This window comes from Phyllostomus discolor, chromosome 7 (assembly GCF_004126475.2).
Source record: "Phyllostomus discolor isolate MPI-MPIP mPhyDis1 chromosome 7, mPhyDis1.pri.v3, whole genome shotgun sequence".
Lineage (NCBI taxonomy): Eukaryota > Metazoa > Chordata > Mammalia > Chiroptera > Phyllostomidae > Phyllostomus > Phyllostomus discolor.
Genome location: NC_040909.2, coordinates 5479827 through 5507314, shown reverse-complemented (window position 1 = coordinate 5507314; position 27488 = coordinate 5479827). Strand labels below are relative to the sequence as shown.

Genomic DNA, 27488 nt, shown 5'->3' with positions numbered 1-27488 from the left:
GCTGCTGCTGTCGCTCTTCCATCACACCAGTCGGTCCAAATCAGCTTAGACTGTTTCCGGACTGTCGCTGGAGGTCATTCCAGCTGTCCCGGGAGGCCACTGAGGAGACGTGGCTGCCCTGGCCACCGGCTTCAGTCAAGTGCAGTCCCGGAGCCGCAGAGGGAAACGATTCCCTTCGAATCACGAGTTAGGCAGAGAGCATGGGTTCAGGACTGGCGGTTTATTTTCAGAGCCTGCGACAGCCGGTTAGCAATGCTACTCAGGGCGGCACAATCCGAACGGCGCTCCACCTCCCTCTCCAGGCCTTCGAACCACAGAACCCCTGCAGACCAGATTACACAGACCAACGGCGACCTCTCAGTGTGTGTGGGGGGGGCATAGGTCTTCTCCCTCAAACTTTTCTTCGAACAAGATTGTTCTACAGCCAAATGCAACTCAAACCCATTAACACAGCAACCAGCCGGTTCCCTCCCCAGCTCCACAGCAGGAAGCCAAGGCAGGAGGGGGACTCACTCCTGTGCACGGGGCGAACTTGGCTGCACCCCGAGGGCGCAGAGATGGCGAGGGGGCTGGCGCCGGTCGGTGGGGATGAGCAGAACGAACAGGCCTGTCCAGAAGCAGTGAAGGCGGCCCTGGCTCCGCGGATGGGAGGCGCTCCTTGGAGACCCCCTGCTTCCACGGGGTTGGAGGAGGAAGCCACTGGGGACGACCCACCACTCCCTGCCCCTCAAATTAAAACATGATAAACTCAGAGAGTTCTGCCTTCACAACCCATCACACTGCCTCCTGAGAAACACCCCAGGCACCGCTGTGCCCGCACCCTCGTCCTTCTCCTGAAGCCCAGGGCTTCCAGCCCCTCGCCCCGCCCTTGGATGGGCCAGCCAACACTGATCTGATACTCCTTGACCGATAAAATCACTATTTTCAGAAAATCAAAAGCTACCAGGAGTACCAGAGTCATAGAACACTCAGTGCATATTTCCCGCCCCCAGCCCAGTCTCCCTACTTGGGGACACCTACGCTACCACGTTCCAACACTGACCACCGGGGTGGGGGTGGGGAGCCCCATGCAAGCTGCCTGAAGTGCTTTCCGCATCCACTCCTCTGCCGGCCGACCTCACAGGGAACTGCGGCAGGAGCGGGGTCTCACCCCGCCCCCAGCAGACCTCAGGGGCCTTCGAGGCAGGTCCTGGAGGCGCAGCTCCCGCCCGGCAGGAAGGCCGAGTCCAGTGCCCGCTGCTCCCACCGCCGTCTCAGTCTTTGGCTTTAAATAGCGGCAGCCCCCGCGCCGCAGCGCCTCCCGGGGGTGGGGGTGACAGCGCTACTCCTGTCCCACACGCCCGTTCGGCCTCTTCTCCCCCCCTTTTTAATTAAAAGCAGAGGTAGTCCTTGGGATGATAAAATGGCAGTATTTTGACTTAAAGAGCAGTTAAATAAAAGTTTCCAGGAGTTAAAAAAAATAAAGTGATTGATGAGGTTGAATAAATTAAAGACACGGGTTCCCCCACGCAGACTGCGTCCTTCCCAGGCCGCCTGTGGTGTCTGACCGGCAGCACTTCCGCTGTGTCGCGTCACGCCCTCGCCTCGCCCTCCCCTCTCGGAGGGGCGGGACCCAGTGGTGCCCCAGGAGGTTCTCCAGCCCAGGGGACGAAGAGGCAGGTGGTGCATCGTCTTGGTGCTCAAAACTGGGCCCGTGACAGCCTGGGGAGGCAGGCCTGACGCAGGGACGAAAAGGCGCAGCCAGCAGGGCGCGCTGGGCTCTGACCCTGGGAGTGTGGAAAGTGAGGGTTGAGGCGGGAAGCCCAGGCTCTCTCTCCAGTGTCACCGAGTCGGCCCCTTCGCTCAGGTTTCTCTGCAGCAAAAAGGGGTGGAGGACGGAGGAGGCTCAGGCCGCCGCCTGCCCCGCCGGCCTCAGAGCTTCTTCAGGCGGCTGTACATCTCCCTCTTGCTCTTCTCCCCCGCCCAGGTCCGGCTCTTGGTGCGGAACTTCTTCAGGTCTTCTTTGAAGTCCTCGTGGTGCATGGGCCGGTAGCTGGGGGGCTCACAGTGAGACTGGGGGGCACGAACGGGGGAGGTCAGCCTGCATCTGTTTCACTCCCAATCCTGCCCCCTCCCTCGCTGAGGCTGGGGCTGAGCAGTAATGCAGCCCTCACGATGGGTTCCAGCGCCCCTCTTGTGCAGGGAAAATCCCCAGACCCCTGGCAACAAACAGCCATGACCGTCAGACCCACCCAACTGTCCACCCCGGGCAAGGGGGAACCGTGCCCCCCCAGAGAGCCCGCCTCACCTGGCACTTCAGGAAGAACTCCTTGTACCCGCCCTTCAGGACGTACAGCTCAGGGTAGTGGAGTTTGGGGTACTCGTTGCCCAGCCGATCTCGCTCTCGCACGTAGCGGCACCTGCGGAGGGCAAGGACGGGGAAGCGAGGTCAGCTCTTCCGACGCCGAGGGATGGGGGTGCACTGCCACTAGCGCTGCTTGGAGGTGAAGCGCTCCCTACGCACACCCGGCCACCTTCCCACTCATTCCTGGGGAACAGCGGCGCTGAGGTGTGAGCCTCCGGCCACGTGTGATCTTTAGGAACACGGTCACAGCCAGTGCCACCGCCCTGCACGAGAAGGGAGACAGTCTGTTCCCCCAGTTTCCTTTCTCCAGGTTAAACAGCCCCGGCCCTGGACACGCTCCCTGCCAACACCCGCCCCGCAGCTGTGACGACGGCCTCCAGCCAGCGCCTCACTCGCTCTCCACCCGGGCCTCCCCCTCTCCCTCGCCCACAGGCTGAGCTGGCTGCTGCTGCAGGGCACCCGTGTGCCTCCTCTGCCTGGACTGAATGCCATACTAAATGTGTCTTTGGGTGATTACAGGGCCTTCCCTAACAGAAGTTTGTGCTAATAAGGGGTACGTTTGGGGGGCATTTCCTTTCACCCCTAATGTGGCAATAATGTGAGAACATACAGCCACTCCTTTGCAAACACCGACTGGATGAACGTTTGACAGCATCACACCAAGTCTTGCAGTGAGGGGTCTCACACTTTTCTGGCATTTGCACAAGCAGCCACTACACTGTACTTGAAGGACGTCCTGAGAACAGCAGCCCCAAAGGGAGACCTGAGGACAGTGGTGGAAACGGGAAGGGCCCGAGTCCAACTCCACATAAAGGAAGCTTAAGCGGTGAGCCACGCCCAGCAGGGGCGAGGACTGACTCAGGAGTGGGGGTGATGACTCAGAAGTCAGACCCCCCTGGGGACATTGCTCGGGCAACCCTAGCATCATAGACGGGGTGGACTACGGAAGCCCACAAGCCCATAGCAACGGAACTGCTTAGGTCAAGCCTATTTTTAACTCCATTCAGGGGAGTCGTGCGTGCCATCTAGTGACCGCTAGGTAGAGAAGAATTTCAGATAACATCTGCTACACGTGAATTTATACTTTCTGGAAACCATGTATTCACAGGCCGTAGTGCAGGCTGCGGCATGGAAATGTCCCGTTTCTGCAGTAGGACGCTCCAAAGGCAAGCCACACGCCACCACACCCCACGGAACCCCGGTCCTGCGCAACACTCACATGCGAGGGCCTCGCTCGGAGGAAAATTCACAGTGGAACACCACGATGACACGCTTGCCGTCGGCAGGCACGATGGGCTTCTTGAGTAAGAAGTCTTCGACCTCCTCCTCCATGTGCAAGTTCACCGCGCCCTGTGAAGAGGCACCACCGACTCTTGGCAGCCACGTCTCACACTTGCAGTTACGGTCCCACGAGCAGGATCTTTAAATGGGCACCTCGAATTCTGTTATGCCTATGCATACGTTATGCATGCTGTTTATGAATTCGGGGGCTTTCAAAAGCCACAAGGCCATGGAAACACTAATAGTGTATTTAAATGACCTCCGTACCATACTTTAACATTATTTTAATGGCTAAAAGATTAAAATGCACATGCAGTTACTTTCTTCCTGGGAGAGTGTGTCCTCACACCCCTGCCCTCACTCCCCTTTCCACCAGGAAGCTGAACCGTGCTGCCAGGGGGCCCTGGCTCGGAGACCAGAGGGCACCACCTGGAAATGGTCCTGCTGGGGCGATGATGTGAGGGGTGCAGCGGGGAGCATCTGCTGTACAACTCGGTGGACAGCAGAGGAGACCAGGGGACGAACTTTCAGCACACCAGGAGTCGAATGCCTTCCCGCCGTGGTCTCTTCATTCTCACCACCAGCTTGCCAGTGGATAAACAGCCAGGTGCCCCCCCCAACCCTTTTAAAAAGTCACAGATGCTGGCCCTGACCATTGGTTAGAGCGTTGTCCCAGTACGCCAAGGTTGTGGGTTTGATCCCCGGTCAGGGCACATACAAGAATCAACCAATGAGTGCATAAACAAGTGACCAACAAATCGATGTTTCTTTTTCTCTCCCCTCCCCCCTTCTAAAATGAAAAAGGAAAAAAAAAAGGTGCCGATGCTGCCCAGGGCCCCTTCCATGCCCCCAGCGACAGCAGGGCTCACCGGCGAGCCCCTGGAGCCCATACCTTGATGTGGCCGCCCTCGTATTCATACGGGTACCGGCAGTCGATGATGACAAACTCCTTGATGAGGTTGGCAAACTTTCCATTCAAAACAGACGCCATCTGTGGAGAGAAAGCCCAGGGCACTCGGCTTCGGCTGCCAGAAACACCCAGGTTCACATAACTCTACGCGAGGCAGGCTCCAAAGGAATGACTTACAATCTCTGGAGAGATGTATTTTAAATCCTGATGCTTCCCAGCAACTGTATTGAAGAGATAACCCTTAAAAAGAGAGAAAGAGAGACTTAGCAAATGTGAAAGCCTACATATGCAACAGTTATACTGCTTACCTGCCCGAAGAGGCGGCTTTAAACAAAACCAAACCAAACCTAGTATTTCATGTTAGTTTCTCGTCCGGTCATTTCATTAATTTCTGAGCATTTAATTTTTGTACAAACCCATAAGGCATATCACCCTCATTTTCAGATGTTAAATACACTTCACTCAGTTACTGAACATCTACTATGCTCCGCGTGGAAAAAAAAAAAAAAAAAAAAAGGACCTGGCCTGGCCTGGCGAGGGGGCAGATGGGCACATCAGCAATTCCTCACTAGGACAAGTGCTCAACCGTCTCCCCGTGCAGGGTCGTGACAAACACAACCAACAGCTTCAGTTCACGTGGAAGAGTGCACTAGCGAGCGCACACCCAGGTCTTTGCTTGTTCCTGCCTTTGGAATGGACATGAACCTGTCTCCTATTTTTAACACACTTATGCCCCCTGTTCCTTCCATCCCCCTGGCTGAAACATCATCAGCCCAGACCCGATCTGCTCGCTGAGACGACCCCTCTTAGCTTCTCCCTAGCCTGCTTACATCGCACTGACGTGCATTTCAGTTACCGTGTGATGGGTGGGGTTCATGGCCACAAGTCTTACTGATAACGTTAGGGTTTTTTGAGGGAAGGAACTGGGTCACATTTGGAAAGCTTTGCCTAATATAGTAATACATGCTTTAATAAATGTAGCTAAATTAAAAACAAAAGATTGATCTGGTGACCTTCAAGTCACAGGTGGCCACACAAGCTGCTACCGACACGTCCCCTGCCCCGCCTCGTGTCCCCCACAGCTCGAAGGCGGCCGGCTCCTCCGCAGAGGAAGTCCGTATCGGGCCACCTCTGGACTTCCCCGGGGGCTTCTCTGGGCGATGGAGCAATTCCGTTTCAACCCGGGACCTTCCAAGATAACCTTCTGATAGGGACTTGTAGTGAGGCCACAGATTTCTGCTCACTTAAACTTTTATGTAATTCTATTTGTATACTAAACGGCTCCCAGGGAGCCGGGCCTTGGGGCCAGAGTCGAGGTGGCTGGCGAGCATCTTCTACTTAAAACCCCTGATCAGGGGTTTGAAGCACCAGTCAGGCCTACAGTCTCACAGAGACCAAGACACACCCGATCAGGCATCTGTTTCCTCTCCTTAAAACATCTCGAACTGTGTCCTCCGCAGGAATTGCCCGAGAGAAGGAGAAGGGCCGAGGGGAGTTCTAGGTAAGCCCCGCCAACCCTGCATCCCGTAGCTGGAGGCCTGAGTCTGCTTACAGTTACCTTGGAGAAGTCTCCTATAAGGTCCCTCGGGTCATTATCCAAAATGTTCTCAATGGTCCCTTTTGAGGAAGACACCAGGGATACAGACTGATGCAGAATCTGCAACAAATCCAAAGTGGACAATGAGGCCAGGGTGCTAAGCAGAACTTTTGAAAACATTCACCTAGAATGTTCACAAGGAGGAGACTGAATGTTAACATTTATATTTAACAAATAAAGGCTTTACATATTTAATTGACTCTAGAATGGAAAAAAAAAGAGATTACTAAGTTTACTATTCTTTCAGTGTCTAACTGAACTGCTCTGTAACTAAGCCCCTCCCCTCCCCCCGGTTTAAAGCAGGACTGAAAAGAAGGCCACGTCTAAAAAAGCGTTACTTGGCTCCACCCACTGAGAAGTTCCAGGGGCGCCATGAGCACCCTGGGACAGCGTGGTCTCTACACACCCTTTTCCACGGAAAGAACCACGGTTCTCTGGAGATGTCACTGACTCCAGGTTGGGACAAGGAAGCCATCAGACTTGTACGGGCAGGTCAGAAGGGCTAACCACGGGGAGGTGGAATTTCTTAGGCACTAACTATAAATTTTAAAAATCGATGAACTGAAATACATTTAATAATCAAGAGATTCTGTTCGTCAAAAGAACATTAAGAGAAAAGGCAAGGCCGACTTGGAAGATGCATATTGATAGAATAAAAGTTTCACTTTTGAATATAGATAGTATACTCCCACAAACTAAACAACCCAATTAAAAAATGGACAAAAAAAAAAAAACAACCAAAAACAAAACCCAAAAAAACCCAAAAAAACCCTGGACAAGGAATATACAGAGAGGAAATCTAGGACCAAGAAAAATGCCTGTTAGGGAAATGCAAATTAAAACCACAGATATCATACACTCACCACAATGGTTAAAATCGAAGGGGTGGACAACACCAAGTCCTGGGAAGGATGGTGCAAGGGTGTCGAAGAAATGGAACTCTCGTACGTACTTGCGAGTACAACCACTTTGGAAAACTATCTGGCAATGAGCACTGCAGCTGAACACATGACTAGCCTGGGACAAGCATCTCCATGAGAAATAAAAGCGTATGCTTACCAAAAATGTGCGTGCATGCGTATATTTATAGCAGCTTTATTTACAGGAGCGAAACCTGTGAACCACCACCGAAACATCGGTCAATAGTAGAACAGATAACTGGTAGTTTATTCGTGCAGTAGAGCACTATGCCACAATGAAAAAGAAACCCCCCCTCCATGGACACACACAACAGGTGATTTTCATAAAAATATGCTGAGCAAGAGAATCCTCACATAAAAGGCAAAATTCAACGCCAGCGCCAGGCCAGGCCCACTGAGGGAAGACGCACTGGAGGCTTTGGGCTGCCGCCGATGCTCTTCCTTGGTTGCAGCTGGTGTTTTATGGGGATGTGCTCATGTCGTAAAAGCCCATTAAGATATACACTTAGGTTCATGCTTTTCAGTATATATGGTAAAATATCTTATCAAGTTCATTTTTAAAAACAAAACCTCAGAAGCCAATGTGAAGAGGTAGCCAAATAGCAAAAGGGATTAATTTGGGCACCAGAATGAATAAAAATAGCAATATATACAACACCAAATATTTTAACCTATGAGTTCATAATTTTTGTTGAAAAACAAACAACCGGACTTCCGGCCAAGATGGAAGCGTAGGCAGTAGACACACTGTGCCTCGCACAACGAAAATAAGGACAACAACAATTTAGAAACAACATAACAACCAGAACCTACAGAAAATTGAACTGTATGGAAGTCCAACAACCAAGGAGTTAAAATAGACACATTCATCCAGACTGGTAGGAGGGGCGAGTCTGGCAGCCAGGCAGAGAGGGGTCGTGGCACAAAAAGTGGTGGCGCCGGGCAGGCAAGGCACCCCAGGCACGCAAGACCACAGCAGGCAGACCCTAGGAATGCAGGTGGTGGCTGGCAAACTCTGGACACGGGATGGCAATGGGCAGACCCAGTGAGGCAGAGACTGTGAAGTAAGGCATTGTGCACAAGGCAGCTGGCTGGCCTGGCTGACCCACATTCGTGCACAGATAAACCAGGTGACACTGGGGAGCGAGACAGACCATGCAACCCAGAGTCCCAGTGCCAGGAAATAAGGCCTCAAATCACCCACTGAAAACACCTGTGGGGGTTGAAGTGCCGAAGAGACTCCCAGACTCACAAGAGCGTTTGCTGGAGAGACCCACGGGGTTCTAGAATGTGCACAAGCCCACCCACACAGGAATCAGCACCAGAAAGGCCCAGTTTGCTTGGGGGAAGCGGTGGAAGGGACTGAAATCCGACAGAGAGTGGAGCAAGAGCCCTCGTTCCCTCTTGGACCCTGCCCCCACATACAACACCACAACCCAGCAACTGGGTTGCCCCATCCTGGTGAACACTTAAGGCTCTGCCCCTCATATGCAACAGGCGTGACAAACAAACAAACAAACAAACAAACAAAACACCCAAACGGAAGAACAGATCAAAGCTCCACAGCAAATACAACTAAGTGACCAAGAGATAGCCAACCTATCAAATGCACAGTTCAAAGCACTGGTGAACAGGATGCTCAAAAATTGGTTAAACTTGGTTGCATATTAGATGAAAAATTAGATGAAAAAAACTAGAAGGCTATGCTAAGTGAAATGAAGGAAAATGCACAGGGAACCAATAGTGATGGCAAGAAAACTGGGGCTCAAGTCAATGGAGTGGACCAGAAGGAAGAAAGAAACAACCAAACAGAAAAGAATGAAGAAACACAAATTTGAAAAAATGAGGAGAGGCTTAGGGATCTCCAGGACATCTTTAAACGTCCCAACATCTGAATAATAGGGGTACCAGAAGGGGAAGAGGAAGGGCAACAGATTGAAAACGTATTTGAACAAATAATAAAGGAGAACTTCCCCATTCTGGCAAAGGAAATAGACTTCCAGGAAGTCCAGGAAGCTCAGGGAGTCCCAAAGAAGTTGGACCCAAGAAGGAACACACCAAGGCACATCATAGTTACATTAGCCAAGATAAAAATGAAGAGAATCCTAGAAGCAGCAAGAGGTAAGGGGACAGTAACCTACAAAGGAGTTCCCATCAGGCTGTCAGCTGATTTCTCAAAAGAGACCTTACAGGCAAGAAGGGGCTAGAGAGAAGTATTCCAAGTCATGAAAGAGAAGGACCTACATCCAAGGTTGCTCTATCCAGCAAAGCTTTCCTTTGGAATGGAAGGGCAGATAAAGTGCTTCTCAGATAAGGTCAAGTTAAAGGAGTTCATCATCACCAAGCCCTTATTTCATGTTAAAGGGACTTACCTAAGAAAAAGAAGATTAAAAACATGTATAGTAAAATGACAGCAAACTCACAATTATTAACAACCACACTTAAAACAAAAACAAACTAAGCAAACGACTAGAGCAGGAACAGAACCACAGAAATGGAGATCACATGGAGGGTCAGCAACAGGGGAGTGGGAGGAGGAGGTGGGGGGGAAGGTACAGAGAATAAGTAGCATAGATGGTAGGGAGAAAATAGACAGGGGAGGGCAAGAATAGTATGGGAAATGTAGAAGCTAAAGAACTTATGACACATGGACATGGACTAAAAGGGGAGGATGTGGGTGGGAGAGGGTGTGCAGGGTGGAGGGGAATGAAGCGGGGGGAATGGGACAACTGTAATAACATAATCAATAAAATATATAAAAAAAAAAAAACAAGAAAAACCCAAACAACCTACAAGCCTCAGTGTCAAGATGCTACCTTGTCAAGAGGCTAGGCAGGGCACTATCTGGAAAACTGGCAATGAAAGAGATCCAGCGTTCATCCCGCCTCTCCAAAGGGTGGTCCCTGAGAGTCTGATGTGGGTAAGTTTCTCTTCCTGAGAACATCCCACTAGTAAATTAAGAAAGGATGGCAGAACTGGAGGATTACCTGTAAGAAACCCCAGTTAAATGAAGTAATGAATCTAGGCGACACTCACCAATGCCTGCCTAGCACATTGTGCCCCTTGACCAAAGTATACGCAGTCACCCATGAAATATTCTTGCCAACGAAATGGAACCCAAATATAAGTTGAGGTTAGAAGACCCCACAGGACTGTGGGAACCTGTACAAGACAAATGACCTGAGTTCTGCAGCAAATAACCCACAAGAGAGAAACAAAAGATGGAGCTCAGGAACCCAAAGAGACCTACTGAGCAGTTGCAATGTACCGACCTTATTTGGATGCAGATTTGAACAAACTGAAAAGCATTTAGGAGATAATTGAGGGGACGACATTGAGAAAATAAAAAGGTAAATCCCAAGCATGGCAAAAGGAAATGAAGACTCTTAAATATTAACAGATATATAAACTAGAAGCTTCTGCCCTGGCTGGTGTGGCTCAGGGGACTGAGTGCCAGCCTGAGAACCAAAGGGTCGCTGATTCGATTCCCAGTCAGGGCACATGCCTGGGTTGTGGGCCAGGTCCCCATCAGGGGAAGTGTGAGGGATAACCACACACTGATGTATCTCTCCCTCTGTTTCTCCCTCCCTTCCCCTCTCTCTAAAAGTTAAATAAAATCTTTAAAAAAAAACTGTAAACAATCTAAAACAAACCATAAAACTATAAGCAATGCAATTCACTAACTTGGGTGATTAGACAGAATTAGATTTACTGAACGTGGCACCAAAGAGGATACATATTTTTTTGAGTATGGATGTAACCTTTATAAGAATTAAACTTGTATGAAGCCACAAGAGGTCTGCACGGAACAAAGGCCACTGGGATGGTGTCAGCGGAGGCCTGGCAGGCAGCTGCAATCCCCACCGCTGGCCACAATAGTGAGGCCTGCCTCCAGGGCACCGCGCCAAGGGAGGCTGTGGCGGGGAGCCGCAACCTCTATCCCCACCTTCCCCGCAGTGCCAGAGGGGGCCTGCTGAAACAAAAGATTCACCAGACCACAGCCTCACGTTACCCAAAATACACAGATATGATAGAAAAATCACTCGCCAGACCACGAAGCAGGAAAATCACAACCGGAATCGGAAAGGACCACCAGCAGGAGCCAACATGAAATGAATGTTAGCGTCATCTGACAGGGATTTCAAAGCAGCCGTCAAAACATGCTTGAAGAGGCGACTACAAACCGTGTGTGAAACAAACAGAAACCAGAAACCACGTCTCAGCAGAGAAGGAGAAGCCAGCGGAAGTCTCAGAACTGAAAACACACAGTGTCGCCCTCCTGCAGCACACCGCAACCTGCAAAACGCACCTCCGGGGGCTTCCCTGGGCTCGCCGCCTCTTCGGGGCCGGCCCAAGCCGTGCTCTTCCTCCGCTTCGTGTTTCCGGGTGGGGACTCCTCTTGGGACCGTTCTGGCCTTTTCAACAGCGACCGCGCGGCCAAGCTGCCCGGGGAGGTGGAGTCGAACAGCTGATACCGATTGCCCTTTGGGGGGAACAAAAAGAAGAGCCATCTTTCATTAAAGCCTGCTCATTTGAATGGTAAAGAGAACGGACCTAGGTCTTCCGTGATGGTTTAAGGCCCACCCTCCATGAGCAGACACTGCCCATCCACCAGGTGCCACCAGCTCTCATGGGGCCCTGCACCTAGCAGACACTCAGTAGCTGGTGCTCAATGCACATGTGCTAAGCTGCCCTTATATGAGGATGAGGAAGACAAGCCATGCCCTCACAAAACTTCCCGTCTGCACAGGGTCCTGAGAGTCAAGTGACTGTCACCTTCTGGGCAGGGACAGGTTTTTGGCTTCCTCTGCCCCTCTGCTGTATTACTTGCACCTTGCTCGAGCAGCCCAACAGACTTTAATATCTCACCTAAGTCCAGGAATGATGTGAGGTAGTTAGACTAAGACAAAGCTAGGAAGGTGGTTAAAACAGTTAAAAGTGTAAGTTGGGAGCGGGGGAGCACGTGCCTTCCAAAACTATGCCCGGAAGTCCCCTCTGCCTGCGTCATTTCAAGGCCAACTTCCCAGAGACCCGAGGGCAGCCGATCAGCCTGCCCACCAGCCAGTGTGCCACGGCCGGCCTTCCCTCCCACGCAGAAAGTCCTTTGCGGGGCCAATGTCAAGGTTGCCTCTTCTTTGAAATGCTCCTGAGGCCCCAGAGGAGAGCGGCACCCCCACGCTGGATCTCCCAGAGACCAGGGATTTATTTCTTATCCCCTGAAGTTTATTTCAGTGGCATGTTAAGGAAGGCTGGAGATTCTTCTTTTTACCTGGAAGATCTAGGCGCATTTTGGGGAAGAGGGCCCACGGGAGTCGCGAGCTCCCCAAGGCGAGACCACAACTCTGACACAGCTTCGGCAGTTGTGAGTCTGTAACAACTGTCCATAGCGAAGAGGCCCACAGTTCTCTCCTGGTGACTTCAAAATCCAGCTCATAAAGCTGGCAGTCATTTCCCAACCACTCTCACACGACATATAATGTTATGTCTTTCAAAAGGACCTGCAGATTTAGTCATGACATTTGTATTGGGGTAGCCTATTCATTAAAGCTGTTGCACGGAAATCGACGATAATTTAAGTGGCCTTAAGATTATAGTTCGTTTGTCCTGTATCTAGTCAGGGACATTGACAGTTAAAAATGTTCTCATCAATTTACGGGTATAGCTAAGGCTGCGTTAACTTTCAACTTGCACTGTGACGATATGGAATTTTCTCTAGGCACGTGCGCACCAACTAAGGGAGGCCTGTGTGGGCACGGTCTTGCTTCAGATTTTCCATCTGAAAGTATCTCGAATGGAAACCTGAGCCTGCATGTTGATGGGGCGGGTATTTTCCACAAAAAATAGAAACATTCTGAGTCATTGTTGTTTGTCAAGCGCTGTGCTAGGTGCTACAGAATATAAATAAATGAGGATGGTCCAAAAAGTTTTCAGACTACAGGTTTCAGGTTAGAAAGGCTTTCCCAAACAACCCTGGTCTCTGCTAACGGACGCCCCTTATTTCGCAGACGAGGGAACACGCGGACAGACTAGGCGCACGCCGCAAGGTCGCAGTTCACAGGCAGCGGAAGTGGGGTCTGGACCCAGGTCCCCAAGCCCTACCATTCCATTCGAACTGTGGCTGGCTGGACCCAGCTAAGGTGGCAGGACGGAGGGCGCTCCTACGCCATCCCAGAAGACGGGAGACGGCAGGCTCTCCACGGTGCAGGCGCATGCGCGCACACACACCCCCACACCCCCCCCCCCCACTACCACCTTACAAATGTCTCTCCGTCTCTCCGACGGAAAAGCGTGGTGTCATTCTCATGGCTTCCTCCCCTTTGCCGCTCTCTCACGCCCCAACACCAGTGATTCTGCTCTGTGAAGCTCCTCCGGTCTGTGGCCCCTCCCCACATGATCCAGAGGAAGTCTTAGGCACTCTTCTGAATAGTCACAGCAGGCCCCCGAGTGGCATGTTTGTCACTGAGCCCAGCACCCTTCCAGCTAACACAAGAGCGCTGTGGGAATCCCAGAGTTCCCGGGGGAATCAGGTCTGAAGCGCGCAGACCCACACACAAGCCCCGCCCACCACACAGGCCCCAGGCTCCAGCTTCCCGGGGCTGCTATCTCCTCAGATAGACTGTTCTTCTGTGAGAACGAACATCCTGCCGCCCACCGGGTCCCCACGTACCCTGAGACCCAGCTCAGGTGACTCCCCTGACCAGCCCACTGCGCTGAGGTGGCTGCTCACAGACTCTCCAGGGACAGACGGTCCTGTCTTTGCAGTGTCCACACCACCCGCCTGTTTAACTGGACACACGCGGCTGTCTGCAGGAGTCTGACCAGGCCCCTCTCACAAGGTAAGCTGCTGCCCTTAACAGAAAAATAACCCACCGCCTGCTGCCTTACTGCTGTTTAGGTGCGAAGTTTTAACACTGGGACTGACCTAACACAGCTGTCACTGGTGATGACAGTGGAGACATCCTATTTAGGACAAGAGGACAACACAGAAGCTCTAACAGTGACCAGTGAGAGGACACTGGCTGGAAGCAAAGTGTCCGTGTGGAAGCGCAGGCTAAAGTGCCATCTAGAGACCCCACAAATTCCTCGCTGAAGCTGACGTTGGAGGCCACAGAGAGCTGGCTGCCCCTTCCCAAAATCAGAGGATCGCTCAGAGCCAGGCAGACTGTGGGGGCCAGAGCGGGGTCCAGAGTGGGGCCCTGCCCTGCAGGGGTGTGGGGCAGAGCTTCGGCGGCCACTGCAGGGCTGGAGCCACAAGGCTGTGCTCACGCCTTTAACAGTCACAACAACAAAACGGCAGAGTCAAGGGCAACTCTAATTTAAATTAAGCAAGAGAAATTCAAGTGCCTGTCCTAGTTAAGGGGGACAACATATGAACTGTGGGTAAGTCTATAGAAAAACATAAAAAATACGTGAAACCTCCATTATCTATATGTAATACTGTTAGTACCCTTGAGCTCCAAAAGAATCCTAATGAAACTCCATGTGGGGAAGGCCCAGCGTAAAGTAGAATCTTGGAGCAGAGATCAGAGGTAAAGCAGTGTTCCAAATGTTTGGCACATCGTGTGAGCCAATGTGGAAAAACTTGGACAAAAAGTCAAAACAAGACGAGGGAAGATGAGAGCCAGAGACCCAGGGACAGAAGCCAGCCAGCTCCCCACCTTGCAAATGGCAGCCCCAAGCGCTGGGAGTGCCCACGCGGGCGTGTGCTCTCAGCGGCTCCCGAGAGAGGGCTGTGTTGTGAGACTCACCAGGGCCACAGCCTGCGAACCCCGCCTCCTTCAGGGCCACACCCCCAGACTACCAGTACCAGCGCCCACAGCTTAGAACGCTCAGGTGCCATCAGTTGCTGTGGCTTGTGAGGAACCTCAAGACGCTGCTCGGTCCCCCTTCTGCAGTACCCCCTCCCGGATGGCCACCCCCTTCCTCTACGCGAGCCTCGCTCTCGACTTCCCGAGCCACAACTCATCTTTCTGGCTCAAACACGAACAGCCCCCGGACCCTGTTAGCTCCTGCAGCGGCCCTCACGTAGCTCTGCCCAAGTCCTGCGGTCCCAAACCTGTTGTTCTTTCTCTGCATCCAAGATTAGTTCTTCTTCCAATAAAGCCCTCTGTCCCAAGTTTTCAACCAGCCCACAACAGCTATCGTAGTTTTGGGTCTCCTCATTCTTCTGGTGGTTGTTCTCTACCAATGGCAGCTGAGGTAGTCTAAGAATAATTTAACTTCTTAAATTCAATGGAGCAGCTATTTCCCAGATATTATCCAGCGATCTTCAACAAGAAGTTAATGAGAGGTCCGAGTTGCTCAGAAAGGCTGTTAGCTGGCCAAGAATGATTAGGATGAACTAGAAATCGGAGAAACAAGAACTGCATGCACACATACATTCATTACCCAGACTTCCTCATACGGCAGTGAGGACCAAAAAAACCCTTGGAAAAAAAAAAACAAAAAAAAAAAAACAGTGTGCATTAGCACCAGAAATCGCTAGTGACCAGTAAAGGCCCACAGCTCCAAAGACAGAATCTCAAATGAAACAGTTCCTTCTTCCTGTGGCGACGTTTGAGCAGAAGGACTAGTTTTCCGTTTAGTGCTCTCTGTCTCAGAGACCCAGTTACTAAAGGTCCCCTTCGGACACCCCAGAGTTCCTTACCACGTTTGTAGTCCTTCTCATGACGAGGGGAGCTGTCCACAGGCTTGCCATGCAGGATGGGGTCTCTTCATCATTCTAAGGAAAGAGAAAGCTGTGTTACAACGATCCAGTAGAGACTAGCATTCGTTTAAATGCTTTGGGTGTGACTGCCTGCAGAATACCAGCTAGGCCTAGAGAGAGAGCATCCAATGCTCATCTCCCCCCCCCCCACCAGCATTTTAAGGTCAGGAGAGAACCATACTTTACAGCTCAGGCCCCCGACCACAGCCGAAGGCACCCTCCTTCCACACGGGAGGGCGTCTCCTGTCTCTTCGGCTTCATGCCCTGTGGCTGCTAGCCCCCCACCCTCGCATCTCTTGCACACACACACACAAAAAATAGAGTGTGAGTTCCTTCGGGTTAAGGATCATATCAGTGTCTTCTTTTGAAGCCCCCAGGATTCAGCCTAGAAGGATAGCCTCAGTGTCTCACCATCTGAACAAAAGTATCAGCCAGCTCCAGCCCCAGGAATCGCCGCATTTTTTCACATGACTTCTCTGGGGGTAGTCAGTGGAACGGAGAGGAACAGACACACGCGCACGCACACACATACACTACCTTCAGGTTCTCCCCATCGAGGAGGTCCATGAAGCCATCATCTTCATCAGACAACGTGGCAGTCACAGGCGACTGGGGCATAAACAGCGGGATGCAGGTCCCTGGCTCGCCGCCATCTCTTTCACTTGAGGAAAGCTGCAAGACGGAATGCATGCTCGTGACTCAATGACCCACTTTGATTTCTCTGGATGGTCATTCATTTTTATGAGGACAATATAGTAAGTACACGGTTTATAAAAGTACAATTTTAGCAGCTACTAACCAAAGGACTAGGAACCCCAAGGTTATAAATGATGGGATGTCCACACACTGGATTAAGTAGAGTCAGGCCGAACAGCCTTCACAGAGAACCCTTCTCAGAAGCAATCCACCTCGCAGAAGGACCCGGGCACAGCTCTTTGGAAAGACAAGGTTTGTTTTACCCGGGACTGGAGTCAGGGAACGCAGACCAACACAAGGGCTGTGACACTGCGCTAATCTGCCAGAGTGAGGGAGGGCGAGACCACGAGATGGCCTGGAGCATGCGTATGCAACTCCAGTTCTGACAGAGGGAAGTGAAGGGTGGCATGGTTCTGGGAAAATCAATCCTAATTCTTTTTTTAATTTATTGATTTTAGAGAGAGAGGACGGTGGGGGAGACATCAATTTGTTGTTCTGCTTATTTATGCATTCATTGGTTGATTCTCGTATGTGCCTGGACCTGGAAATGAACCTGCAAACGTGGCGACTCTGGACGATGCTCTAGCTGTGGACGGGAGGGGGTGGGGTGGGGTAGAGGGTGTGCAACAACAGGAGGCAGAGCTCAGGCTCAAGGCCTGGTCCCCTAACAGGCCACAGACCAGTACTGGTCTGTGAGCAGGGGGAGGTTGGGGACCCCTTCTCTAACCAACTGAGCTACAGGGCCTTGATCTAATTCTTTCTTTTTTAAAATTTTTTAAAGAAAGACTTATTGCCCTGGCTGGTGTGGCTCAGTGGTTGAGTTCCAGCCTTTGAAGCAAAGGGTTACCAGTTCGATTCCCTGTCAGGGCACACACCTGGGTTGCCGGCCAGGTCCCCAGTAGGGGGTGCACAAGAGGCAACCACACACTGATGTTTCTCTCCCTCTCTTCCTTCCCCTCTGACTAAAAAATAAATAAAACCTTCAAAAAAGTAAAAAAGACTTCATTTCCTTATTTTAGAGAGAGGGAAGGGAGGGAGAAAGAGGAAGAGAAACATCGATGTGTGAGAGAAACACTCATCAGTTGGCTCCCCTTGCGTCTTGACCAGGGACCAAACCCGCAACCCAAGCGTGCACGCCAACCCACAATCCTTCACTTTGCCAGAGGATCCCCGACCAACTGAAGCACATCAGTCAGGGCTGTTAATTTACTTTTCAGTGAGTTTAAATCCCTGAGGGGTACAGCACTACACGGATTCTGGGTCCAGTGGCCTTGGCAGGAAGGCTGCTTTGGAATTTAGCCCAAACCATGCCGCTCCTTCCGTGAGCACGAGCTCCGCAGGTCACGCTGGTTCTGCTGGGTTTCCCCCGGGAGTCAGTGCGCTGTTCTCTGCTCTGTGCACATACGCATCTCTTCCCTGGATGGAATTCAGTTTCATCTTGGGCACGAACACCTTCACTTTTACAAGGAACCATGAACTCTCTCTGGTTCCAGAGACCCTGTTTATCGCCGGCAAAAATGGCCTTAGACCACAGCCTTCCAGACCTACTTATCACTGTAAAGCCCTGTTCCTGGCAGGCTCCACAGGCGCCCAGATGGTGCCGACCCTGATTCTTTAGATTTGGGATTTCAATGGCAGCTGCTCAGCCCTGACTGGTGTGGCTCAGTGGGGTTTCCATTCCCAGTCAGGGCCGGCGCCTGGGTTGTGGGTTGGGTCCACAGCTGGGGGTGTCTGGGAGGCAGCCGATCCATGTTTCTCTCCCTCTCTTTCTCCCTCCCTTCCCTGTTTCTCTAAAAATGAATAAACAAAATCTTTTAAAAATAATTAAAAAATATGATTGAGCGAGGGCTGCGAACCAAAGTGTCGCAGGTTCGATCCCCAGTCAGGGCACATGCCTGGGTTGCAGGCCACAGCCCCCAGCAACCGCACATGGATGTTTCTCTCTCTCTCTCTCTCTCTCTCCCTCCCTTCCCTCTCTAAAAATAAATAAATAAAATCTTAAAAAATAATAATAAAAAATAAATGATAGCTTCTCAGTTTTTAACTGAGGAATTATTGTGTGGCCAGACGTTATAATGTAATCTTTACATGTATATTCCCATTTAAGTCTCCCAACACACTAAGGGTAATCCTTTCCTTTATATTTAACGAATCAGAAAACCAGCCCCGGCCAGCTAACTCAGCTGGTGAGAGCACTGTCCTGCTAGGCCAAGGTTGTGGGTTCGATCTCTGGTCAGGGCACACGTAAGAAGCAACCGATGAATGCATAAATACGTGAAACAACGAATCGACATTTCTCTCTCGCTCCCTGCCCCCTTCCTCTAAAAATCAATAATTTAATAAAAAGCCAGAAAACCAATGCTTAAGCAAGGTTACCAAGATCACAGGGCTCACTTGTTTCGACTCTAGAGCCCAAGCGTTTCCCCCCAGTACACTCTCCCTAGGAGAGGGACCACTCCTGGAGCGACGCGGAGGCATCGCATCAGGCAACCCTGTCTGGATTTTAGGGAAGCCCCACTATTCAACCAGTGTATACTTGGTATAGAAATTCAGCCTTGGCCAGTGTGGCTCAGTGGGTTGAGCACTGGCCTGCGAACAGAAAGGTCGCCTGTTTGATTCCCAGCCAGGGCACATGCCTGGGTTGCAGGCCAGGCCCTCAGCTGGGGGCACGTGAGAGAAGCAACCTGTTGCTGTATCCCTCACACATCGGTGTTTCTCTCCTCTTCCCACCCCCAAAATAAATAAATAAATATTTTTTTCAAAAGAAGGGAGATAAATACTGCTAATACAAGCATTGCTGACACTTTATTATTTCTTTCCCACATGCTTCCCAAAGCCAGGAAAACAGTTCAGAGGCCTATTTCCCCCACAGTAACAAGGTGGCTCCCACATAAGTCCTACGAATATCCTTAAGATCCCAACCCCTCTGGGACTCAAGTGCACAGATCTGTAAGTGGCTCTGGGTGGATCACTCAGCTAGGAACCCTCACTGCAGCTGGCCTGCTCTGATCTGGCACTAGCTTTGCTTCCTAACATAAAAAAAGTTCTGGGCTGCCCTGGCCGGTGTGGCTCAGTGGACTGAGCTCGGGCTGCGAACCAAAGGGTTGCCAGTTCGATGCCCAGTCAGGGCACATGCCTGGGTTGTAGGCCAGGTTCCCAGTGGGGGGCCACGTGAGAGGCAACTACACATGTTTCTTGCCCTCTCTTTCTCCCTCCCTTCCCCTCTCTGCAAATAAATAAATAAATGAATGAATGAATAAAATCTTAAAAAAGGAAAAAAAAAAAGTTCTGGGCTTTCTCCAATCCTGCACACGTGCACCAGAGCGCCCCCTGGGCACACTAGCAGTTTCCCACCCAGCAGAACGTGGGGGCAGGGAACTGCCCCGGGCAACGCCCCCTGAATTCTCACGTAATGGTGTGACACCAGTTTTTGTGACCCAGGTCCTTGAATCCCTAGACTCAGACGTGCTACAGAGAATGACAAATAAGCTGGAAGGAAGGGGAAGGGATTAGTTGCAGAACCTGTAGGAATGACTCATGGACATGGACAACAGAGAGGGGACTGACTATGGGGGCTGGGGGGGCTGGGAGGAGGGGGGCAAAAGGGGAAGAAAAAAACCCCGGGACAACTGTAAACAATAAAAATAAAGTAGGAAAAACAAGCCCTGGCTGGCATAGCTCAGTGGATTGAGCTCGGGCTGCGAACCAAAATGTCGCAGGTTCAATTCCCAGTCACGCCACATACCTGGGTTGCAGGCCACGGCTCCCAGCAACCACACATTGATTTCTCTCTCTCTCTTTCTCCCTCCCTTCCCTCTCTAAAAGTAAATAAATAAAATCTTAAAAAAAATAAATAAATAAAGTAGGAAAAACAAAATGACAAATAGCCCAGGCTAGGTAGCTCAGTCAGTTAGTGTCGTCCCAATACACCAAGGTTGTGGGTTCAATCCCTGGTCAGGACACGTACAAGAATCAACCAGTGAACGCATGAGTAAGTGGAACAACAAATCAATATTGCTCTCTCTTCCTCCTGCCCCCCGCCCCTAAATCAATAAATCAAACTTAAATAAAAGAGAAGAAAATGACCAACAAATCCCTAGACAGATCATCTTTCTCTGTGATTCCCACACCAAGAAGCCACTATGAGAAAGATAGGCGGTGCTTGGAGACCAAAAGCAAGGACACAATGGTAATGTCCTGTGACACGATCAAACGCCAACCCCGTGTGATTAGCACTGGCTCTCTTTCTGTTTACACTTCCAGTCCACAATTAGAGCCGGCCAAGTGATCACAGGAAACGTTGGCTTCACATACGTACACACACACACACACACACACACACACACGAAACACATTGAGTTTGGGCACCCAGCTCTCAAAGGGTTACTGTGTACTCAGGACTCAGGAGGGTTTTTTTTTTTTAAAAGATTTTATTTATTTATTTTTAGAGAGGGAAGGGAGGGGGAGGGGGAGAGAGAGAGAGAGAGAGAGAGAGAGAGAGAGAGAGAGAGAGAGGTATCAATGTGTGGTTGCTGGGGGTTATGGCCTGCAACCCAGGCATGTACCCTGGCTGGGAATCGAACCTGGGACACTTTGGTTCCCAGCCCGCGCTCAATCCACTGAGCTACGCCAGCCAGGGCTAGGAGGCTTTGTTAAATCCCATTCTTCTGCTTCTTGGCCAATCACCCAACCTCCCCGAGCACTCTCCCAGTCTGTAAAACGGGCAAATCTGGCTATTTCACAGCTGAGGAAACATCCAAGTGCTCCGTACTGACGCTCGACACAGCAACACTGACTGAACCCACATCTCAGACCACAAGCCAGTCTGGAGAACTGTATTTTCAGATGCCTGTTCCCGGGAAAACCTGGGAACCAAACGTGGTCATTTTGCTCAAGTTGGACCCGCCAGTCTGTAGCCGTCAGATCACCAGCAGAAAACTTGGGAAGTAATGACAGTCTCCGTCTACCAAATCAGTAACCATGGGGCGAGTGGCCCCAATTATTATCAAGTAGCCCAGAGGCTAAGTGTCCTGACATCCACAATAGTTCTTAATAAACCACCTCTGGAAGGTGGAAGAAGCTAAGTGTTCTCTCTAAAATCAGTCTGGGGAAGCACCTCTTAGCATTCAGGGCGCATCGTGAAAAAGCGAGTTTTAAGTACGACATCACAATCCCCCTGCACATACAGCAGAACCACCCAGGATGCCTGCAGATTCTTTCCCCAGCACTGACCAGGTCAAATCTTTTTTGCTCAAGTACAGCATCTCAAACACACTATCTCTCACTCTGCTCCTGCCTGTCTGCTCTCCAGGCGCAGCACGGACACCAAAAATGGGGCCATCTAGTTTTGAAAGGCAAAGTCAAGGTGAAGACAGCAAGAGCAACTGCAGTGTCTTCAATTCGCCGGGTTACAGGCGCGTTAGCTTCCTTCCCAACAGAAACTTCCCTCTGAAAGTGGGTAGAAACTTCCCTCTGAAAGCCAGAGCACGTACCATCCGAGCCGGGGCAGAGCTCTGCCTCTGTGTGAAGAGATCTTTACCCTCCTCAAGTCCGTGAGAGTGCAGGCAGCCTCGAGACGCGGGTCTTATGGGCTTCTTAAACTCAAAGGCTTCCTGCAAGACAGGACAGTCGAGACATCTTCCACGGTCTACAGACATCAGCGCTAGGGCCTCAGCTACAGCTCGGGTAGGGCAGGCAAGGGAATGGGCACCGATCATCTTCGTAACCGACCCCGAACTAAGGGTTTACACGTTTCTGATCTAACGCCAACAGCGGGTCTGCGTAACTAAGACTTTCAAAGACTCTGTCAACAGCCAACTTCTTATACGGCATTTTCCCCCTCACCACGCCGTTATTTCCTAACAAGCACGTATCTGCCAAGTACACAGAACACTGTGAGTTCTAAGCTAAACCAACAGCTCGGTAAATCGACAGCAAAGTTATTTCAATACGCCTGTGAACGGGAGCCAGAGCTTTCCACTCCAGGTATGCTTGAGGGCTTTACACTCTCCACCTTCTTCCTCCCACTAGGAGATCATTTTTTCCACTTAAAATTCTTGTATTCCATAGGAAAAGTAATGGGGGAAAAACTGGTTTAGCCTGCAACATGGATGAATCTCACAAAATGCTGAGTGAAAAGTCAAAGTGATAAGACGATACGCTGCGTGATTCCATTTCCGTCAAGTTTAAAAGCACCCACAATCCCCCTGCCCTAAAATACCCACTTAAGTGTTTGGTATGTATTCAGAGCAGTAACAGCTAATATCAGAGTACCTACACGCTGACGCAGGACTAAGTACTTTCTGTGCATCAGCTCATTAACTATCAACTATAACCTGATCGTCCACATTTTACAGATGAGGAAACTAAGCCTTGTAGGCCCTAAAGATCTTATTGACCAGATGCGAAGATGCGCCTAAGATCTGGCTTCATAGGCAGACAGGACAACTCCAGAGCAAGAGCTCTTTAACCCATGCGGTTTCCCTCCCAGAACAAAGCTCCAACCAAGCAGGCGACCCTGGGAGAGGCCAAATCGGGGAGGCACGGGGGAACTCGGACAGACTAGGCAGGGCCACAGGTTTGGGCTGCTGGGTAGAAAGCCACTACACAGAGGCTGATCCAAGTCTCCCAACCCCCCAAGGCAGTAACTCATTTCTATAGCCTCCCACAGGCCACCTTGCAAGTTGCCAAAGGAATCACTGGGAGAGTTCACGGGAGTGGCAGGTTTTATACCAAGTCTGGAAGAGTATGAGGATTATGCACTCTGGCTTGTTGGCAGGGAATGGAAAAGGGGTGGAAATAGAGTAAGAAGACTGGAGAAGTTGAGCAAATTCATTTAAACTGTAATATTTCGGACGCCTGCCCCATGCAAGGCACGTGCGTGCCAGGTGTGAGAGAAAAAGCCAGGCCAAGGAATTCCCGGCCTTTTAAATGGACAGCCACAAGCTCATCCTCTGAGCTACCATCTCAGTTTCTCTGAAACTCCCTGGGACTTGCTGGCTCCCTTCTTTCAAACCCTGTCAAGCAGCGTTCCCCTAAATTCACAACCCCTCCCAGCGTCAGCGCACACGAGGGAGGGAAAGGCCCGGGCAGACGCCTCCGGAAAAACTGGCCAGGAACCACCCGCAACGCTTACCTACGTTGTCCCACCGCACTCCCACAGCAGCCCTGCAAGGCACTGCTACTCCTGCTTTACAGACAGAGAAATGAAGAAGCCTAAAGGAGGAACTAACTCGCCAAGATCACAGGGCTGGTTAGCAGCAGGATTCAAATCGAGGCTTCTGTGACTCCAGGGACCATCATGAACCTGGTGAAAGCTTAGCCTCCCAGGAGGCAGCCCGGCCACTTCTCTGGACGCTGTGCTCCCGCCCTAAGTGAGTACGTCAGTGCAACACTCACGTTTTCCTTGTTCTCATCCTGGTCCATCAGCTGAAAGACGTCACGGTCAAGGGAATCAGAGTGGCTCCTCTTCAGAGCGGGACTACACCCCAAGAGCTTCTGCTATCAAAGCGAAAAAGGAATTAGGGTCCATAAACGAAAACTCAGTCCTCAAAAGGAAAAAAGATGGCTGGTGGGGGAGGGCTGCGGCCTAGGCCCTCACGCACGGCAGTGACTGTGGCCAGGGCTCCGCCCTGCCAGAACACGGCATGGAAGTTCCCGCTACACGGCTTCACGCATAACCCCACAAGGCCCACGACCCTCTCGGTGGGGATTCAGGGTCGCCAAACCACCTGCTCCCCCAACAACCTCGTTTGCATAAAAAGAACTCCTCCTACTTTGATTAAAACGGATAGTTAGACATGGTCAAAAAAGAGACAGTTATTGAAGTTGCTTTTAAGAAGGTTTGAGTGCTTTTAAGATGAAGGAAAAGCAGTCTTCACTGTCTAAATTAATGTCCACTATCAAGATCACGCTGGTAGCTAAGGGGCAGACAACAGGTATCAGTTCAAAATATACAAGGGAATTAACTTACAGGCAGGGAATGTATCCTCCTCATAGGATTTTCAAGGCTGCAATAGAATCAGTAGGTAAAGAATGAGAATGAAGCAAAGAGGTAGCAAAATGCACAGTGTGCTCGATCTATAGTTTGAGGGCGGTCAAAAACACCCCCACTTCGGGCAAGAGGGAAGACCAGGTTTCTGAAGCTGTCCTGTCTCACAAGCACCCCAACACGGGGCTTCAAGGTCAGAGCAGCAGGCCCATTCTGAAGGCCAGGCCGTCATGGGGTGGAGCAAGGGCTTGAGCCAGACTCACATGGACACCAAATTACAGTTAAAATAAAGAAAGGGAAGTTCTGAAAACTGCTGACACAGACAGCTCATTAAGGTATCAGACTGTTTACAGGGACAGCTACATCCGGAGTATGACAAAGGTCACTGAAAAAAAGATAATAATAAAGAAGAAAAGTTTTTTCTAAGCACAAACACTTAAAAGCAGTGAATACATACTTTTCTTTACTGTCCAAGGGCCCAGGAGAATCCAGGCAAAAGCCTGTAGAAAATAAAAATACCCCTTAGGAAAGAGTCCATGAAACACCATTTTGTCACGAAAGTAAGTAAAATTCTTAGCATTGTTTCTTTAAGCCAGCCAATGAGGACTCACAGCTTGAACTTTCTGCCAGAAATGAAGTCAAGTCTCTATATGATTGTCGAAGACATAACATTTGCACAAGTCTTAAGTATTTTCATGGCATATCTACAAACCCCCTTTCCTACTTGCAAATGCCATCAAGGGAAAGAGGATGAGGAGAGAGTGACCAAGCCGGATTCACTTGAACCCTCTCCTGACTGCAGGTTGTTCGGGTAAGAGATTATCCAGCTCTTTCTGCGAGTTCCGACCATGGGGATAACATGTGGCACCAGTGTTGTGCAAGCTTTTATTTCAAATAGTTTATCTGGTCAGATCCTATGTATAATTGGGGGGTCTTGGAAATACGATTATGTCCTATGACAAGCAAAGCAAGTATTTACACCGAGGGAGGTGCCCGTCTCACCCAAGGCAGCAGGGTGGCACCCGGCCCACCTAGCAAAGGCCTTTCCTGCCTGATGTCTCCGCGACCCGACAGCAAGTTGGGTGTTAGCCCCTGACGGGTGTGCTCCCTCGCCACACCGCCACAGAACGTTTCCAGGTGAAAGCGCGTGTCCGGCAAATCCCAGTATCGTTCCCCACCCAGCAGACACATGGTACATGCCGCGCATGGACCAAAAAAGTACCTGAATCGGTTGACTCGGAGGAGCCCATTCTCTGCAGACTGCTGTTCTTTACCTCCAGCGGCTGTTCATACTCACTGAAACCAAGAGAAGTTATTCTATGTATTTCTAGGCCACGACTAACAGGTTACATACAGGAGACAGGCCAAGTAGCCAGGGTGCCAGCCGCCAACCGCCATTCCCTCTAGACCACCCCACAGAACACCCTGCCATCCAAACGCCCAGGCAGCTAGCACTCCACAGAAACGACGAGAAAGGAGTGGGTATGGGAGGCATGGCCTGGGTCCAACTGCAGGAAAGGATGACTATGATGAAGGCTGGAGCACTTCCTGAAATGAGAGCATGTGTCCTGTGTGTAGGTACTGTGCTAGGAGCAGAGTTGAAAAACGAATGGGAAAGGTTCCTGCTTTTCAGAGGCTGGAAGCAGGACACGTGCTCACTTAGAAAATAGGATGTCCAAGACAGAAGGGAAAGCAGCTTCACCGCAGGCACCGTGGGGCGCATTTGTTTATTTATTTTGCTATAAGGAGCAGCTCAGGGAAGTTCTGAGTATGGAAAGGTGAGTAAAAAGGCCCGGCCTTAGCAATGCATCGGGGCGGCCATCAGGAATGTGCACGGGGCGAGGGACCGCGATGGTTTTGCACAAATCTTAGGCGAGAAAATGCCATGTCCCTTTGTTGGGAAGGAACAAAGCTCACAGGAAACTATGATCCTGCAAGACGGCTCAGCGAAGCGGGGAAGTGAGCGCCTAGGACGGCCTGCTTTTCCCCCCGTGGAGGCAGATTCCAAAGGGCTTCCTGGGACAGGGTCAGAAAGGACAGGGCAGGGCAATCCGAAAGGGGTGGCGAGGATGGGGACCTGGGGCCGCCCCCACCCCTACCGGGCCCGGCTCGGGGCTGACGGCGGCCCCGGACTGTCCGAACGGCCTCTCCCGCCCAACATTCCGCCTGAGGGGGAGGGTGCACATGGCTAGCCCCCGCCAGACTGACCCGACCCCAAACGGCGGACAGGTCTGGCCCTTCTCCCGGCCTGATCCCCCCCGAGAGCCGTCTGGGAGGTCAGAGGCCCGTGGAACCGCTCGTCTGTCCCCCCCTCACCTGCCCAGTCCCTGCAGCTGATCCATGGTGACCGTCAGGTTGGTGACAGGCGACAGGCCCCCCGCGGCTGGCGTGCCGAACAGCGTCTTCTCGACGGGCGACGCAGGAGTGGGGCTGCAGGCGAAGAGCAGGCGGCGGCGATGCGGGGGCTCCGGGCCCAGTTCCATGGCGGCGCCCGGCCTCCCGGGGCTCCCGCTCCCTCTTCCTCCGCCGCGCCGCCCCGCCCTGCCGCCACTGGCCTGGGCCGCGAGCCCCGCCGCCGGTGCCTGCGGGTCAAACACAAACACGACCCCGCGGTTCAGGGACGCGGCTGTCGCGGGAGAAGCGGCGCGGACGGGCGGGTGTCCGGACCCAGCAGGCGCCAGCCACACGCAAGGTTGCTTCCCCCTCACCCCGCGAGGCCAGCGGGCGGGCGGGCGCCGGCAACCTGAAGATTAAATCCAAACAAACGCGGCGGGTCAGAACAGGCGAGCGGCCGGAGCCTAGGGGAAACAGCCCGCGCTCACGCTCTCTTCGTTTACTCTCATCCCCTGGCCCAGTTCCGGGCCTCCAGGACCCAAGCCAACACTCACCTCCCTCCCGGGCCGCTGTCTCTCGGGAGAAGGCCTTTCGCGGTAATTGCTTAGTAGACAGTCGCTGCCCCGCCCCCGTTCCTAGTTGGCGCCAAACGGAACGCGCCAATCAGTAAGCAACTCTTCCCCCTTGCTCCCGAAAGGCAGCTAGGCAG

General features: G+C 51.5%; 1 protein-coding gene across 4 annotated transcripts; it reads right to left on the bottom strand.

Annotated features, from left to right (window-relative positions):
• Positions 1-201: 201 nt before the first annotated feature.
• On the bottom strand, positions 202-27488 carry CDC25A (cell division cycle 25A). Of its 4 annotated transcripts, XM_028518374.2 has the most exons (16): positions 27334-27488; positions 26762-27188; positions 25668-25741; positions 24903-24945; positions 24428-24464; positions 23854-23955; positions 21948-22067; positions 16297-16431; positions 15700-15774; positions 11362-11535; positions 6094-6192; positions 4713-4775; positions 4518-4616; positions 3564-3694; positions 2288-2399; positions 202-2052 (listed from the first exon to the last, which is right to left on the bottom strand). In XM_028518374.2, the coding sequence occupies exons 2-16, from the start codon at positions 26926-26928 to the stop codon at positions 1912-1914; spliced, it is 1572 nt and encodes a 523-aa protein (XP_028374175.1). In that variant the 5' UTR covers positions 26929-27188; positions 27334-27488; the 3' UTR covers positions 202-1911. The 4 variants fall into 4 exon arrangements, with proteins under 4 accessions (XP_028374175.1, XP_035886280.1, XP_035886279.1 ...); XM_036030386.1 differs by lacking the exon at positions 27334-27488 and having other exon boundaries at positions 1394-2052; positions 23854-23952; positions 26762-27163; XM_036030387.1 differs by lacking the exons at positions 21948-22067; positions 27334-27488 and having other exon boundaries at positions 26762-27163.